Source organism: Haematobia irritans, chromosome 4 (assembly GCF_050003625.1).
Source record: "Haematobia irritans isolate KBUSLIRL chromosome 4, ASM5000362v1, whole genome shotgun sequence".
Classification (NCBI taxonomy): Eukaryota; Metazoa; Arthropoda; class Insecta; order Diptera; family Muscidae; genus Haematobia; species Haematobia irritans.
The window spans coordinates 202980577-203000092 of record NC_134400.1 but is presented as its reverse complement, the minus strand read 5'-3'; the positions used below and the strand labels follow the sequence as shown (position 1 = coordinate 203000092).

The following is a 19516-nucleotide window of genomic DNA, read 5'->3' as shown; positions in this document are numbered from 1 at the left end:
ACCAAACAAAAGACTTAAGACACAAACGCTTTGCGAATAAAACCTTGTCGAGGAAGTTATATAGCCATTCAACGTTTTTAGTACTAAAATTAATATACAAAACTATCCGTAGTTTTATATACCAAATATTCTTAAAGAAATGTCAACATGTGTATAACTATTAATTGGCAATAAAATTCCACATAATAATTAATCAAAACCGGCTCTTTTTCATATTTGCAATTCAAGAGTAATAAATCAATTTGAAAAATATAAATATTACATTTTAACTAGGCAAATACAAAAAGGCCATATACACCAATATCCGCACGGCAATAATGCACACATATTTATTTATTACAAATGAATATTGCTAAAAGGGATTGTAATTAGAATCAAAAAGTCGACTTGTGAGCCTTTCCAAAGTCAACTTTTCGAGTGTTTTACTTTTTAATAATTTTGAAAAGCCTACCGACAGACCTTTTGACTTAAAAAAATTAGAAAACTAGACTTTGCGTTATGTTATATTTAGAGTAATAATAATATAGTAAACATGATTTACTAACCAAACAAAAGACTTAAGACACAAACCCTTTTCAAATAAAAACTTGCCGAGGAAGTTATGTAGCCATTCAACTTTTTAGTTCTAAAATTAAAATACACAACTATACATAGTTTTTATAGAAATGTCAACATGTATATATCTATTAATTAACAATAAAATTAAATATAAAAAACAGTTCTTTTTCATATTTGCAATACAAGCGAAATAAATCAATTTATAAATATTATATTTTAACTAAGTAAACAAAAAAGGCCATAAACTCCAATAATAATGTTTACAAATATTTACTTTAAATTAAATATATGTGAAAATTAGTTTTTTTTTAAATACTACTTTCATGGGGTTTTTCAATTTGTTTGTTTTTGAAAAAATAAAATTGATTAGTCGAATTTTCGTCGAATTCTCTATTCCTAAATGCCAAATTGTGATTTATTTATTTGATGCTTACAAAAAATAATTAAAAATAAAAATTCATAATAGCAAATATGTGTTAATCAATTATTTATATAAAAAAAAATATTTTGCAAGAAAACAAATCATAGACCAATAATGCGTTTATTATCTTGTGTCAGTTTCCAAGCATAAAAACAAATTTAATTAGTTTCATTAATTTTAATAACTGTGTTATTCTCTTTGCTATTCAAAACAAAGTGACCAGACACAAAGTTTTTGGTGAGACTTGATATTTGAGTCTATGATTTGTTTAGAGTTAATTTAAAAATTTATTTTGATGATTATGATTAAATGCTCTTGTATACAATAAATATTTTTTTTATTTGGTATAGAGCTCAAGTATAATGAGCCGTGGTCGTGAACTGGGTCAATGTCAAGATATTCACACACAAAAATGAAAATCACCAAGTCAAAAAAAAAAAACAAGCATGTGGCAGCAAACATGTCAAGTGATTTTTGACCACAAAATTTACAAAATAAATTTTGAACATGATAAGCTGTAGTTTTCTGTATTTGATTTACAAAAGGTGAATAGACTTAAACAGAATAAACAGATTTAAAACAAAAAATACACGTATAACCATATAAACTATAGTGTTGTGAATCTGGAGTTAGTTTTGTAGGTAGAGTAGAAGGAAATGAGCAGCAAAAGGTTAAAAATATATTTTATTTTCAATTCTTTAAGATCTAAATGTTGTAATGAGATTATAATTAAGCTTAGTAAAATTACTATGAGTCATTGAGATTTTATTTAATTTTACAATATTGACCTTAATTTTTTAATTGAGTTTCCTTTCCTTTTCTTTTATTTTTTATTTTACAGTTTCCTCCTCGAATATTGAAGTTGTTGTTTGCGGTATGTCTAATAATAGTACTTTTGTCACAGACTACAGACAGTGCACAAAGTAAGTATGAAAACCTAGTAGATGTTGAGTGAGATTTTTCCTTATTATCAGAAAAAATATCAACAATATTTTATATTTTAATTTTAATTGAATTTGCAAAAAAAAAATCTATTAAAAGTTTAATTGATTCTACGGAAAAAACACATTTTCATTAATTATATGAATCAATTATAATTTTAAATTGGATCAATTAATTTTTTAATTGGGCCAATTAATTGTTTAATTGGTTTCTTGGCGTTATCAATTTCGTGAATGATGCAATTTCAATAAAACATTAGCTGCATTAATTATTTCGTCGTCAAAACTAAAAATCTTTTTTTTTTATATATTTCTGTCCACCTCATTGGTTTGTGTAATAAGAATTGTCGACAAGTTTTTTATAAAATAATTAAAAAGTAAGAAAACATACAAATGTCGAGATATGAGCAAAATATATTTTTCATATAAAAATTTAGTTTTTAATGGCTTTGGTAGAATTTTGGATTTTTTTGGGGGGTGATCACTAATTAAGCTCCTTTTTGCTCTAAGATATATGAAGAGATATAATCAATTTATTGAAAACAGATAAAATGTCATGCCTCCCAAAACAACCCAGTTCAAAGTAACTTGAGGGAAGGTATTTAATTGTCAAAAATATTGAAAATTTTGTCAAAATTTTATACCTATAAAAAATTTTGCTTAAATTTTATACCTATTGAAAATTTTGTTAAAATATTATTTTGTAGAAAAATTTGTCATAACTATATTCCTATAGGAAATTTTGTAAAAATTTTATTCCTATAGAAAATTTTGTCAACATTTTATTCCTATAGAAAATTTTGTAAAATTTTATTCCTATAAAAAATTTTGTTAAAAATTTATTCCTGTAAAAAATTTTGTCAAAATTTTTTTCCTGTAAAACATTTTGTTAAAATTTTATTCCTGTAAAAAATTTTGTTAAAATTTTATTCCTATAGAAAATGTTGTCAAAATTTTACTCCTATAGAAAATTTTGTCAAAATTTTATTCCTATAAAAACTTTTGTCAAACTTTTATTCCAATTGAAAATTTTGTCCAAATTTTATTTATATAGAAAATTTTCTCAAAAATTGTATTCCTATAAAAAATTAAAAAAAAAAAAATTATTCCTGTAGAAAATTTTGTTAAAATTTTATTCCTGTAAAACATTTTGTCAAAATTTTATTCCTATAGAAGATTTTGTCAAAATTGTATTCCTATAGAAAATGTTGTCAAAATTTTACTCCTGTAGAAAATTTTGTCAAAATTTTATTCCTATAGAAAATGTTGTGAAAAATTTATTTCTATAAAAACTTTTGTCAAACTTTTACTCCTATAGGAAATTTTGTAAAAATTTTATTCCTATAAAAAATTTTGTAAAATTTTATTCCTATAAAAAATTTTGTTAAAAATTTATTCCTGTAAAAAAATTTTGTCAAAATTTTTTTCCTGTAAAACATTTTGTTAAAATTTTATTCCTGTAAAAAATTTTGTTAAAATTTTATTCCTATAGAAAATGTTGTCAAAATTTTACTCCTATAGAAAATTTTGTCAAAATTTTATTCCTATAAAAACTTTTGTCAAACTTTTATTCCAATTGAAAATTTTGTCCAAATTTTATTTATATAGAAAATTTTCTCAAAAATTGTATTCCTATAAAAAATTTAAAAACAAAAAAATTATTCCTGTAGAAAATTTTGTTAAAATTTTATTCCTGTAAAACATTTTGTCAAAATTTTATTCCTATAGAAGATTTTGTCAAAATTGTATTCCTATAGAAAATGTTGTCAAAATTTTACTCCTGTAGAAAATTTTGTCAAAATTTTATTCCTATAGAAAATTTTGTCAAAAATTTATTTCTATAAAAACTTTTGTCAAACTTTTACTCCTATAGGAAATTTTGTCAAAAATTTTATTACTATTGAAAATTTTGTTAAAATATTAATCCTGTAAAAAATATTGTCAAAGTTTTATTCTTATAGAAATAAGAATAAAAGAATGAAAATGTTGTCCAAATTTTATTTATATAGAAAATTTTCTCAAAAATTTTATTCTTAAAGAAAATTTTGCCAAATTTTATTCCTATTAAAAATTTTGGTAAACTTTTATTCCTGTAAAAAATTTTGCTAAAAATTTTATTTCTATAGAAACTTTTGTCAATATTTTATTTCTATAGCAACTTCTGTCAAAATTTTGTTTCTATAAAAAAATTTCTCAAAATTTTATTTCTATAGAAAAATTTTATTTTTATAGAAAATTTTGTCATTATTTTATTACTATAGAAAATGTTGTCCAAATTTTTTTCTATAGAAATTTTTGTCAAAATTTTATTTCTATAGGATTTTTTTAATTGTATTCCTGTAAAAAATTTTGTCAAAATGTTATTCCTATAGAAAATTTTGTCAAAATGTTGTTTCTTTTGAAATTTTTTTTCAAAAGTTTTATTTCTATAGCAACTTTTGTCAAAATTTTATTTCTATAACAAAATTTCTCAAAATTTTATTTCTATAGAAAATTTTCTCAAAATTTTATTTCTATAACAATTTTATTCTTAAAGAAAATTTTGCCATATTTTATTCCTATAGAAAATTTTGGTAAACTTTTATTCCTGTAAAAAATTTTGCTAAAAATTTTATTTCTATAGAAACTTTTGTCAAAATTTTATTTCTATAGCAACTTCTGTCAAAATTTTGTTTCTATAAAAAAATTTCTCAAAATTTTATTTCTATAGAAAAATTTTATTCCTATAGACGATTTTGTCAAAATTTTATTTCTATAGAAAATTTTGTCATTATTTTATTACTAGAGAAAATTGTGTCCAAATTTTTTTCTATAGAAAAGTTTGTCAAAAATTTTAATTCTATAACAACATTTTGTCAAAATTTTATTTGTATAGAAAATGTTGTCAAAATTTTACTTCTATAGAAATTTTTTTCCAAATCTTATTCCTATAGAAATTTTTGTCAAAATTTTATTTCTATAGGATTTTTTTTAATTGTATTCCTGTAAAAAATTTTGTCAAAATGTTATTCCTATAGAAAATTTTGTCAAAATTTTGTTTCTATTGAAAATTTTTTCAAAAGTTTTATTTCTATAGCAACTTTTGTCAAAATTTTATTTCTATAACAAAATTTCTCAAAATTTTATTTCTATAGACAATTTTCTCAAAATTTTATTTCTATAAAAAATTTTGCCAAAATTATATTCCTTTATAAAACTTTATTGTCAAAACTTTATTTCTATATACAATTTTGCCAAAATTTTATTCCTATAGAATAAAATTTCCTATAGAAAATTTTGTCAAATTTTGGAAAAATTTTATTTCTATAGCAACTTTTGTCAAAATTTCATTTCTAAAAAAAATTTCTCAAAATGTTGTTTCTGTAGAAAATGTTCTCAAAATTTTATTTCTACAAAAAATTTTGCCAAAATTATATTCCTATTGCAAATTTTGTCAAACATTTTATTTCTATAGAAACTTTTGTCAAAATTTTATTTCTATAGAAAATTTTGTCAAAATTTTATTCCTATGAAAAATTTATAAAAATTTTATTTCTATAGAAAATATTGTAAAAATTTTATTTCTGTAGAAAATTTTGTCAAAATTTTATTTCTATAAAAAATTTTGCCAATATTATATTCCTTTATAAAATTTGGCAAAACTTTATTTCTATATAAAATTTTGCCAAAATTTTATTCCTATAGAATAAAATTTCCTACAGAAAATTTTGTCAAGTTTTGGTAAAATTTTATTTCTATAGCAACTTTTGTCAAAATTTTATTTCTATAAAAAAAATTTGTCAAAATTTTATTTCTATAGAAAATTTTGTCAAAATTTTATTTCTATAAAAAAAATTTGTCAGAATTTTATTTCTATAGAAAATTTTACCAAAATTTTATTTCTATAGAAAATTTTGTTAAAATTTTATTTCTATTGAAAATTTTGTCAAAATTTTATTTCTATATAAAATTTTGACAAAATTTTATTCCTATAGAATAAAATTTTCTATAGAAAATTTTGTCACATTTCTATTGAAATTTTGTCAAAATTTCATTTTGTCAAAATTTTATTTCTATTGAAAATTTTGTCAACATTTTATTTCTAGATGAAAATTTCTGAAGTACCCTTAGTTGGAGAGGAATATTTTGCAAAATCTACCAAAACATTACGAATTGTACCAATCTACCAAACATAAGAAATCTACCATTTTTGGTAGAATTGTACCAACTGTGACAACCGAGGTTAGGTCCATGGTAGCCATTTGCTGGGCAAGAGAATGTGGTTCATTAATAAATGATGTGGGACTTTTTTCTAACTCTTTAAACTAAATTTTGGCGGTAGCAATCGAAGGTGATGAGTCTCAGTATAGTGAGTAATGGATACATCGACCTGCGAGGGAAATGGGAAGCAGACGAATTGTGGGAAGTGTTTCGTCATTTCCAGGGGCACTAGAATGTTTTACAATGACTAAAGAATTTTGTTAACTGACTTTTCGACATTTTAATGAAATTTCATACACCCAAATGTATAGATGTAATATGGCATTAAAAGATCTCTATTGCAAAAAGTTACGACACATACATGGATCTGCGAGGGAAATAGGAAGCAGATGAATTATAAAGTTTTTCGTAGTTTCCAGGGGCGCTAGAATTTTTTTTACTATGGCTAAAATATTTTCTTGATTGATCTTTCGATATGCTAATGACATTTCATAAAAAAAATAGATACAATATGGCATTAAGGGTACGACATATACGAAGAGGTCATTCATTGAGCTTTTTACCGAATAGCTTAGTGTGTAGGCAAATGGCTAAGGAATTCCCTATCACATTTTTAATTCGATTTCTCCTCCAATTGCAGCAAAAACACGAAGAAGATTACGAAGACCCACCAGTGCCCCAGATGAGCCTGCCGAAACGGTGGTCTCAGCACGCAGTACTCGTGTTTCATCTAAGAAAACTCTAGAGGGTACCGATGTTGCTCAAAAACGCACCGATCAAGATCCAGCACCTTCGACATCGGTACGTAGTCGACTTCGTGGCAAATCAAAATTACGCAGTGGCAATTCCGATGCTATAAGCGGCAGTCTTGTGGCCAGTGGTTCCGCCCTCAAGGGTAAAAAGACAAAAGCCGATGATGGAGGCAAAAAGGTTGTTTGCTACTACACCAATTGGTCACAGTATAGGCCCAAGATTGGTAAATTCGTACCCGAAGATATTCCAGCCGATTTGTGTACTCACATCATCTTTGCCTTTGGTTGGTTGAAGAAAAATAAACTAAGCTCTTATGAGTCCAATGATGAGACCAAGGATACAGTACCAGGTTTATATGATCGCATAATGACTTTGAAAAAAGTTAATCCTAAATTGAAGGTGAGTTGGATCTGGAAAAAGGTAGAATTTCTTAATCTCTCTTTTGGATTTTGTTTTCAGATTCTTTTGGCCTTGGGAGGTTGGTCCTTTGGTACTCAGAAATTCAAGGATATGTCTTCCACCCGTTATACTCGCCAAACCTTTATCTATTCTGCCATACCCTTCTTACGTAAACGAGGCTTTGATGGTTTAGATTTGGATTGGGAATATCCCAAGGGCTCGGATGACAAAAAGAACTTTGTTTTATTGCTGAAGGAATTACGTGAAGCCTTCGAAGCTGAGGCCCAAGAGTTGAAGAGACAACGTTTGCTTTTGACTGCTGCTGTTCCAGTAGGCCCCGATAATATTCGTGGAGGTTATGATGTTCCCGCTGTGGCCAGTTATTTGGATTTCATTAATGTCATGGCCTACGATTTCCATGGCAAATGGGAACGTGAAACCGGGCACAATGCTCCCCTCTATGCTCCTTCCACAGATTCCGAATGGCGTAAACAATTGTCCGTGGATAATGCTGCCACCATGTGGGTTAAAATGGGTGCTCCCAAAGAGAAATTGATTATCGGTATGCCTACCTATGGTCGTTCCTTTACTCTGGCCAGTACTGCTAAACATGGTCCCAATGCCCCCGCCACTGGTGGTGGTAAAGAGGGTATTTACACCAAGGAAGGTGGATTCTTGGCCTATTATGAAATCTGTGAAATGCTTTTGAATGGTGCCGTTTATGTGTGGGATGATGAAATGAAGGTACCCTATTTGGTGGATGGCGATCAATGGGTTGGATTTGATGATGAACGTTCCATACGTCATAAAATGCAATGGATTAAAACGAATGGTTATGGTGGTGCCATGGTCTGGACCATTGATATGGATGACTTTAAAGGTGATGTGTGTGGAGGACAAGTGAAATATCCTTTGATTGGTGCCATGCGTGAAGAACTTTTGGGTATATCCCGTGGTAAGGATGCCAAGGATGTTAATTGGTCGGAGGTTGCAGCCACATTTGAAGATTTGGAAGATGAGGTAAGTGTGAGATATCTAAGAATAAACGGGTTGACTCAGTATTATCTCTAGAGTTGACCTAGTTCATTTTGTCCATATGTCCGCTTTGATTTTATCTTGTAGAACGACAGAGGTTCAGTCAGAATTAAAATTATATTCAGATTCAAAATTAAATTTAAAATTTTATTAAAAAGTTGAAGTACAAAAAAGTGCAAGAGTTCACCAATGCCCAAAAGATTATAAAGAGCCAAGGAGGAGAAAAGTGTCCAGTTACTGAATTAGGTTTTCTTCTAGGAGAAGCCAAATTTTCAAATTGAGCAATTTGTGAACAAACAAAATAATCGGGCCTACTTGCCAAAGAGGTCAGCTGAAAATTGCCGATTGGCCACAAGAACTCATGCGTCAATTGTAATGGTATGAGCCACCGTAACGACCAATGGTGGCTCCCCGCTCGTATTCATGATGGCGTGAGGTAAAAATGAACGCTGGAAATTATCGGGAAAGTGACAGTATTGAAGCCCTACACAGAAAAAAAAAAATTGTGAACATTTTTCCAATTAAAGTCTTAATTGAGTTTTAAAAATATTCAATTAAAATTTAATGGATTCAAAAATTTTTTTAATTTAAACAAAAATCAATCACAAAAATTAATAGTGTCAATTAATTTTTTAATTGGATCAATAAATTTTTTAATTGACTTTCAATTAATTTTTTAATTGGTACTATCATTTCTGTGATTGAAGACATTTCAATTAAAAATTAATTGGATCAACTAATTTGTTGATTGAAGACAAAAATATTGTTTTGTGTGTAGGCAGACAAAAATTTCGGTCGCATACTATGGACATACCAATAGCACTCAGCACCGTGGCTTGCTTCATTTCTACACACAAAGAAAATTTCATTAAAAAGTCAGCCAACGAAAATGTTTCATTGATATAATGAAACATTTTCGTTAATACAATGAAAATATTCGTTAATAGTACGAAACGTTGCGTTGATTAACAGAAAATTCGTTATAATAACGAAAAATTTCGTTGTATTAACGAATTTGTTTCATTGGTTGACTTTTAACGATACATTTCGTTAATATAACGAAACTTTTTCTATTAGTGTATAGCACAATGACCACCAAAATCTACCGATCTTAATGTGTTAGGCTTTTACGTCTGGGGCATTTTAGAGAGTAAGTTTGGCACCAAAATATATGAAAGTGTTGATCATCCTAAGACTGCACGTCGCCATGAATGGACCCAAATACACCGGAGCCACTTTCTTGCAGCATGTGATGGCTCGCTTAATTCCTACTGCAAAATGATCACCAAAACCTTCGGTTCTCAATCCGTTAGATTTTTCCGCCTGTGGTATTTTAGAGAGTAAGCTTGGCACTAAAATATATCAAGGTATCGATCATCCCAAAACAGCGCGCCGTCATGAATGGACCCAAACACAGGGGAGCCACTTTCGGCTCGCCCCATTTCTACCGCACAATGAACACCAAAATCTTCAGATCTCAATTCATTGGCTTTTGGCTCGCGGGGTATTTTCATCTCAGACGGTGCGTCGCCGAAAATGGACCAAAATCACGGTTGCCACTCGTGCCAAAAATAATCTACCAACATTTCAAGAAAATTTTACCACAAATCTACAAAATTTAAAAATTTTGAATCTATAGAAAATTTTGTTAAAATTGTATTTCTATATTGTCAAAATTTTATTTTTGTAGAAAAAAAAATTTCCTACACTAATAGAAAAAGTTTCGTTATATTAACGAAATGTATCGTTAAAAGTCAACCAATGAAACAAATTCGTTAATACAACAAAATATTCGTTATTATAACGAATTTTCTGTTAATCAACGCAACGTTTCGTACTATTAACGAATATTTTCATTGTATTAACGAAAATGTTTCATTATATCAATGAAACATTTTCGTTGGCTGACTTTTTAATGAAATTTTCTTTGTGTGTATAGAAATGTTATCACAATTATATTTCCATAGAAAATTTTCTCAAAATTTTATTTCTATAGAAAATTTCCTCAAAATTTATTTCTGTAGGAATTTTTTTTTCAAAATTTTAGTTCTATAGAAAATTTTGTCAAAATTTTATTTCTATAGAAAATTTTGTCAAAATTTTATGTCTATAGAAAATTTTATTTCTATAGAAAATTTTGTCAAAATTTTATTTCTTTAGAAAATTTTATCAAAATTTTATTTCTATAGGAAATTTTGTAAAAATTTTATTTCCATAGAAATTTTTGTCAAAATTGTATTTCTTTAGATAATTTTATCAAAATTGTATTTCTATAGCAAATTTTGTCAAAAATTTATTTCTATCGAAAATTTTGCCAAAATTTCATTTCTATAGAAAATTTTGTCAAAATATCATTTCTATAGAAAAATTTTCAAAATTTCATTTCTATAGAAAATTTTATCAAAATTTTATTTCTATTCAAAATTTTGTCTATATTTTATTTCTATAGAAAATTTTGTCAAAATTTTATTTCTATAGAAAATTTTGTCAAAATTTTATTTCTATAGAAAATTTTCACAAAATATTATTTCTATAGAAAATTTTGTCAAAATTTTATTTCTATAGAAAATTTTGTCAAAATTTTATTTCTATAGAAAATTTTGTCAAAATTTTATTTCTATAGAAAATTTTGTCAAAATTTTATTCCTATAGAAAATTTTGTCAAAATTTTATTTCTATAGAAAATTTTGTCAAAATTTTATTTCTATAGAAAATTTTATCAAAATTCTATTTCTATAGAAAATGTTGTCAAATTTTTATTTATATAGAAATTTGTGTCAAAATTTTATTTCTATAGAAATTTTATCAAAATTTTATTTCTATCGAAAATTTTCTCAAAATGTTACTTCTATAGAAAATTTGGACAAAATTTTATTTCTTTAGGAAATTTTATCAAAATTTTATTTCTATAGAAAATTTTGTCAAAATTTTATTTCTATAGAAAATTTTCACAAAATTTTATTGCTATCGAAAATATTGTCAAAGTTTTATGTCTATAGAAAATTTTACTTCTATCGAAAATTTTTTCAAAATGTTATTTCTATAGAAAATTTTGTCAAAATTTTCTTTCTCTAGAAATTTTTATCAAAATTTTAGTTCTTTAGAAAATTTTGTAAAAATTTTATTTCCATAGAAATTTTTATTATTTCTATAGAAAATTTTGTCAAAATTTTATTTCTATCGAAAATTTTGCCAAAATTTTATTTCTTAAGGAAATTGAAAATTAAATTTTGACAAAATTTTTCCTAAAAAAATGTGGAAAAAATTGTCTATAGAAATAAAATGTTCATAAAATGTTTAAAAGATATAAAATTTTAACAAAAAATTTTATAGAAATAAAATTTTGACAAAATTCTCTATAGAAATAAAGTTTTGATAAAATTTTGACAAAATTTCCTAAAGAAATAGAATTTTGTCAAAATGTTAGTTCCATAGACATTTTTGTCAAAATTTTATTTCTTTGGGAAATTTTGTCAAAATTTTATCAATTTTTTTTTTCAAAGAAAATTTTGTCAAAATTTTATTTCTTTAGAAAATTTTATCAAAATTTTATTTCTATCGAAAATTTTCTCAAAATGTTATTTCTATAGAAAAGTTTGCCAAAATTTTATTTCTTTAGAAAATTTTATCAAAATTTTATTTTTATGAAAATTTTGTCAAAATTTTATTTCTATAGAAATTTTTGTCAAAATTTTATTTCTTTAAAAAATGTTATCAACATTTTATTTCTATAGAAAATTTCCTCCAAATTTTTCTAGGAAAATTTTTGTCAAAAATTCATTTCTACAGAAAATTTTGTCAAAAATTACTATAGAAATTTTTGTCAAAATTTAATTTCTTTAGAAAAATTTTATTTGTTGTGTTGATCTCAGCTTTAAAACCATTGTGTTGACTAAACTACAAGAGTAGCTTAACCAACAGAGGAAAAGAATGTTTGTCAAATTTATTTGGGCAAAGCCCTATAGACTGCATGATTGTTGGATGGACGCACGTTTCGGAATTACCACATTCCTCATCAGCATCCTCTACTTGCAGCAAAACAATCAACCAATTATCAGAATAAATTCAGGCAGTTCACTAAACCCATGGTGAACCACACTTGAACCTTCCGAAAAAACGTTTATGATATGATATGAATTAATTTCGGCATAAGCCGGCTATCATAAACCGTTTTTCGGAAGGTTCAAGTGTGGTTCACCATAGGTTTAGTGAACTGCCTGAATTTATTCTGATAATTGGTTGATAGTTTTGCTGCAACTAGTTTTGCATGCAGTCTATAGGGCTTTGCCCAAATAAATTTGACAAACATTCTTTTCCTCTGTTGGTTAAGCTACTCTTGTAGTTTAGTCAACACAATGGTTTTAAAGCTGAGATGAAAACAACAAATAAAATTTATTTTCTTTAGAAAAATTTGTCACAATTTCTGTAGAAAATTTCCTTAAAGTTTTTGTAGAAAATTTTCTCCATTTTTTTTCTGTCGAAATTTTTGTTAAAATTTTATTTCTTTAGAATCTTTTGTCAAAAATTTATTTCTTTAGAAAATTTTGTCAAAATTTTACTTCTATAGAAAATGTTATCAAAATTTGACTTCTATTGAAAATTTTGTGAATATTTTATTTCTATAGAAAATTTTGTCAAAATTTTATTTCTATAGAAAATTTTGTTAAAATTTTATTTCTATAGAAAATTTTGTTAAAATTTTATTTCTATAGAAAATTTTGTCAAAATTTTATTTCTATAGAAAAATTTTGTTAAAAAACTTCAAATCTAAAATGTAAAATAAAACTCCAAATTAGTATTAACCTATATTAAAAGATTTTTATATTTAATTGAAATATTCAATATCTCAATGAATTTAAACATTATTTCTTTAAATCAAAAATTTTCGTCTTCACATTTAATAAGATTAGGCTTACTTAAAATACAAACGATCGGGCCCTCGAAACCCTAGATTTTATGATTTTTTTGACCTTTCTTTTAATTATAATTTCTTTATTAAAAAAAAAAAAAATTGTCCAAAAAATACACAACATTAAGTGTAAATTGTGTATACTACAATTTAGGTGGTATAATCTTTCGTATTAGGTCAATATATTTTTCTGTGCATAAATGTATAAATCTTTTACACATATATATTAAAATATTTTTAACAAATACAAAATACTTTTTTGATTATTCAACCAAATTTTTTTTTATTATTGAGACTTTTATTTTCTTTCTCTCTCTCTTCCAGGTTGAAAAACCAGAACCCATTAAAATTGATGTGGAAGAATTACTATCGAAGGTTCGCAAACCATCCAAGAAACATCGCATCAAGGGTGGTGCTTTGGCTGTGGAAAAGAATTGTAAGTAAATTCTAAACCGGATGCTTTGTTTTACAAGTAAAGAAACGTTTCATTAAAAGTACGAAATATTAGGTTCTTTTAATGAAACTTTTCATAGCTTTTATGAAGAACTTTCGAGCTATAATGAAGATTATACGAAGAATAGTTAATGAAAAATGTTTCGTAAAAATTCTTTTGGTGGTAGTGGAAACAAATATCATTGCTATGATTAACATATATTTACTACAAATATTAGAAATTTGGTCCGAAATATATTTGTTTTGCTCCAAAAATAATTTTACTAAAAATTTCTTTAAATTATTAATAATGAAATGAAATAACATTACTGGAGCATCTTCTTGATATGTAATATTTTTCTCTTTGCCTCATTTTTCTGTACAACTTCAGCTCGTCCCGCCCAAGTTTTTTGTTATCTCACCAGTTGGTCAGCCAAACGTCCTGGAGCTGGTAAATTTGTACCCAGCAACATTGAGCCAAAACTCTGTACCCATATTGTCTATGCTTTTGCCACACTGAAAGATCATAAATTGGCTGAGAACAGTGATGAGGATCCCGATAATTATGAAGAAATTATAGCTCTACGTGATAGCAATCCTGACTTACAAATCCTTTTGGCCATTGGTGGTTGGGCTTTTGGTTCTACACCTTTCAAAGATCTCACCTCGAATGTATTCCGTATGAATCAATTCGTGTATGAAGCCATTGACTTTTTACGTGACTACAAATTCAATGGCCTCGATGTTGATTGGGAATATCCTCGTGGCTCTGAGGATCGTGCTGCCTATGTGAATTTGTTGAGGGAATTACGTGTGGCCTTTGAGGGTGAAGCCAAATCATCGGGTCTACCTCGCCTTTTGCTAACGGCAGCTGTTCCCGCCTCATTTGAAGCCATTGCTGCTGGTTATGATGTTCCTGAAATTTCCAAATATTTGGATTTCATTAATGTGATGACCTATGATTTCCATGGTCAATGGGAACGTACGGTGGGTCATAATTCACCACTCTTCCCTCTGGAATCGGCTACAGGTTATCAGAAAAAATTAACTGTGGATTTCAGTGCTCGCGAATGGGTCAAACAAGGTGCTCCCAAAGAGAAACTTTTAATTGGTATGCCCACTTATGGCCGAACATTTGAGTTAGTCAATGAGACCCAATTCGATATTGGAGCTCCTGCCTCTGGTGGTGGTCGTTCGGGTAAATTCACCAATGAATCTGGTTTCTTGAGTTACTATGAGGTGTGTACATTCCTGGCAGCGGATAACACAACACTTGTATGGGATTCGGAGCAGCAAGTGCCATTCGCCTATCGTGGCGATCAATGGGTTGGCTTTGATGATGAACGTTCATTGAAAACTAAGGTAGGTTGGATAAGGACTGTAAACAAAAACCTACGCAAATAATTCTTTCCTCTGAATTGACTTTTTTGACTAAGGAAACTATTTTTATATCTTACTCATATTCTAGATGGAATGGTTGAAGGAGCAAGGTTTTGGTGGCATTATGGTGTGGTCCATTGATATGGATGATTTTTCGGGACGTTGCGGTAATGGCAAATATCCCCTATTGAATGCTTTAAATGATGAGCTTAAAGGCTATAAAGTAAATCTAGAATTCGAAGGACCCTATGAGACAAGGGGACCTAGAGGGGCCTATACAACAAAAGATCGTAAGAAATTTCCCCCAAATAAATTGCTATAGATTGTCATTAAAAAATCGAAATGAAAAATTTTTCAGCTCACGAAGTTACCTGTGCCGAAGAGGATGGCCACATTAGCTATCACAAAGATTGGAATGATTGTACTCATTATTATATGTGTGAAGGTGAACGTAAACATCATATGCCATGTCCTGCCAATTTAGTTTTCAATCTTCAGGAAAATGTATGCGATTGGCCAGAAAATGTTGAAGGTTGCCATGAGCCCACTGAGGCACCAGCCTAATTTGAAACTCCTGCATCGGGTTCAATTTACATTGTAAACAGACACACACTCACACAAAACAAAATTACATTTATATAAACGAAATTTTGAAGATTAGGATTAAATTTGCGATATTCATTTAAAAATATTTGTATGAATTTTCCAAAAGGCGTACCAAGTGTTTTGTTCCCTCCAAGCTATTTCTTATTGTCTTTGACATCCTAATGAATGAATCTTATAATGCTTATAGCAAAAGCAATCCTATCGACACCTAACCAGCGTTGCCGCAATGAATTGTTATTCATTGGATCAAAATTCTTACCAGCGGACCTTTTTTCCAAATAAAATTAATATCATTTAAAATTTTTCCAAAATTTTACTTCGATACAAAATTTTGTCAAATTTTTATTTCTATAGAAAATTTTGTCAAAAATTTATTTCTAAAAAAAAAAATTGTCACAATTTTATTTCTATAAAACATTTTGTCACAATTTTACTTCTATAGAAAATTTTATCAAAATTTTATTTCTGTAGAAAAATCTAGTAAAATTTTAGTTCATTAGAAATTTGTGTCAAAATGTTATTACTATAGAAAATTTTGTGTTGTTTGTCAAAATTTTATTTCTAAAGAAAGTTTTAACAAAATTTTGTCAAAATGTTATTTCTATAGAAAAGTTTGTAAAAATTTTACTACTATAGAAAAATCTATGAAAAATTTTGTCAACATTTTATTTCTATAGAAAATTTTGTCAAAATTTTATTTCGATAGAAAATATTGTCAAAATTTTATTTCTATAGAAAATTTTGTCAAAATTTTATTTCTATAGAAAATTTTGTCAAAATTTTATTTCGATAGAAAATATTGTCAAAATTTTATTTCTATAGAAAATTTTGTCAAAAATTTATTTCTATAGAAAATTTTGTCAAAATTTTATTTCTATAGAAAATTTTGTCAACATTTTTTTTTTTGTAAAATTTTATTTCTATAGACATTTTTGTCAAACTTTTATTTCTATAGATAGTTATCGCTTCTAATGAAAAAAAATGTATCTAAAATTAAACTTTAACTGATTATTATTAAGTTTAATTTTTTTTTAAGTTTATTTCTGTACAAAATTTTGGGAAAATTTTATTTCTATAGAAAATATTGTTAACATTTTATTTTTATAGAAATGTTTGGAAAAATGTTATTTCTATAGAAAATATTGTTAACATTTTATTTTTATAGAAATTTTTGGCAAAATTTTATTTCTATAGAAAATTGTGTCAAAATTTTATTTGTATTAAAAATTTTGAAAAAAATACCGATTTGACGAAAATGGACCAAATTCCATATGGTCCGGCCGTCGGACCAAATTTAAAAATTAAGAATTTTTTGGACCAAATGGCAACGCTGCAACTAACACTGCCTTGAGATAACTGCCTTGCTTATTGAACAAAACAAAAAATACTCAAAACGAACAAAAAACACTCAACCATCGTAATATGGTTAAGATGTAAAATGGCTTACGTTATGCTATCAAACTTTACGTTACGTTTTAAATAACTCATTGTTTGTCTTTGCTCTGCCGATGGTAACGCCAACATATGTTTGTACATATGTAATAAAATTTAGAACTATCACTATGTTATAAATCATAAATGTTACTACTCTCTTTCTCTCTCTCTCTTTCTCTCCCAGCCAACTCACAAATTCAATACGGAGTTGCATTGTAGTAATATGGCTAGCAAGTAAAGATTTTTTGTAAAAAAAATACAACACCAACAATTAAAAAGTAAGCTTGTATTACTTGATATTGTTTTAATTAGTTTAATTAATATTTTTTTATTTACTTCACTCTTTATTCTTTCCCCTATTCCCTCTTTATAATTTTATTACATTTTATTTTGTTAAAAAAAATATATATATATATATATATATTCTTCATGTTTTGTTAATTTTTGAAAAACCGCACTTGCCTTATTCTACCTACATTTGATTCTCACAAAAAACAAAAAAATATTTTATTATTTTTTTATTATTGAACTTTTTGAATTAATTTTAAGACAACTCAGTGAAAATATGAATAAAACAAACACAACAACGAATAACAATCTAAACAAAAATATTTTTTTTCCATTTCTACTTTCTCTATACAAACATATATCAAATGATCAAACCTTGATTCAAGAAATTATTGAAAACAAAATTCTTTTGTATATAAAACTGTGATAATTCCTACTCTCACTTCTGCCTGTCTATTTATCCTAGTGATTCTCTTTGTCTATTTTTATTTTTATAAAAATTGCTCTTTTTTCTTTGTAATCCACATTTTATTTCTATTCTCATGCACACTTGTTAACAAAAATTATTTTTTACAAATTATAAATATTTGTAATTTTTTTACTACCCGAACAAAATGAAAAAAAAATCAACAAAAAACTGTATTATAGTGTTATATATATAAAAATTGATAATCGATATACAAATAAAAAATAAAGATAATTATTACCAATATAAAAAATTAATTTATTTGAGAGGGGAAAATCTACAAAACCTTTGGCAAGAATAATTTAAAGAAATTTTTGTAAAAATTTTATTTTTATGGAAAATTCTGTCAAAATTTTATTTCTATAGAAAATTTTATTTCTACAGAAAGTTGTATCAAAATTTTGTTACTTTTTTTTCAATAGAAAATTATGTCAAAATTTTATTTCTATATAAAATTTTATTTCTCTAGAAAATTTTGACAAAATGTTATTTCTATAGAGAATTTTGTCAGAATTTTATTTCTATAGAAAATTTTGTCAAAATTTTATTTTTATAGAAAATCTTGTTAAAATTTTATTTCTATAGAAAATTTTGTCAAAATTTTATTTCTATAGAAAATTTTGTCAAAATTTTATTTTTAAAAAATTTGTACAAATTTTATTTTTAGAAAATTTTGTCAAAATTTTATTTCTATGGAAAATTTTGTCAAAATTTTATTTCTATAGACAATTTTGTCAAAATTTTATTTCTAAATTCAAAATATTATTTTTAAAAATTTTGTACAAATTTTATTTTTAGAAAATTTTGTCAAAATTTTATTTCTATGGAAAAGTTTGTCAAAATTTTATTTCTAAATTCAAAATTTTATTTTTAAAAATTTTGTACAAATTTTATTTTTAGAAAATTTAGTCAAAATTTTATTTCTATGGAAAATTTTTTCAAAATTTTATTTCTATAGAAAATGTTGTCAAAATCTTATTTCTATAGAAAATTGTGTCAAAATTTTATTTCTATAGAAAATTTTGCAAAATTTTATTTCTATAAAAAATTTTGTCAACATTTTATTTCTATAGCAAATTTTGTTAAAATTTTATTTCTACAGACAATTTTGCAAAATTTTTTCAAAATTTTATTTCTATAGAAAATTATGTCAAAATTTTATTTCTATGGAAAATTTTGTCAAATTTTATTTCTATAGAAAATGTTGTCAAAATTTTATTTCTATAGAAAATTATGTGAAAATTTTATTTCTTTAGAAAATTTTGCAAAATTTTATTTCTATAAAAAATTTTGTCAATATTATTTCTATAGAAAATGTTGTCAATATTTTATTTCATTTTTTTATTTCTATAGAAAATTTTGTCAAATTTTTATTTTTATAGAAATAAAATATTGTTAATATTTTATTTCTATAGAAAATTTTGTCAGAATTGTATTTCTATAGAAAATTTTTTCGAACTTTTATTTCTATATAAAATTTTGTCAAAATTTTATTTCGAGTATTAATTTTGTTCGGCTTGAGGTCATAGAAACAATCGATTATTGATGTGTTTTAATATTTATTTCCAATATTTCTGTTCGTGCCACTTACCATCTTCTGGGATTTTGTATTTGAGTTCGTGTGCTGCTGTTCGTTTCGTGTATGGTGACTTGCGAAACAAACAACAGCACACGAACTTAAATACAAAATCCCA

General features: G+C 26.0%; 1 protein-coding gene across 1 annotated transcript in view; it reads left to right on the top strand.

The window, feature by feature from the left end:
* Cht7 (chitinase 7) overlaps positions 1–15717 on the top strand; it is a 108329-nt gene extending 92612 nt beyond the window's left edge. The window contains exons 3-9 of the mRNA XM_075304511.1: positions 1821–1902; positions 6761–7272; positions 7333–8292; positions 13541–13652; positions 14040–15010; positions 15117–15318; positions 15387–15717. Of these exons, the coding sequence (XP_075160626.1) occupies positions 1821–1902; positions 6761–7272; positions 7333–8292; positions 13541–13652; positions 14040–15010; positions 15117–15318; positions 15387–15592 (3045 nt within the window). The 3' untranslated portion in view covers positions 15593–15717. The remainder of the gene's footprint in view (positions 1–1820; positions 1903–6760; positions 7273–7332; positions 8293–13540; positions 13653–14039; positions 15011–15116; positions 15319–15386) is intronic.
* The last annotated feature ends 3799 nt before the right edge of the window (positions 15718–19516 follow it).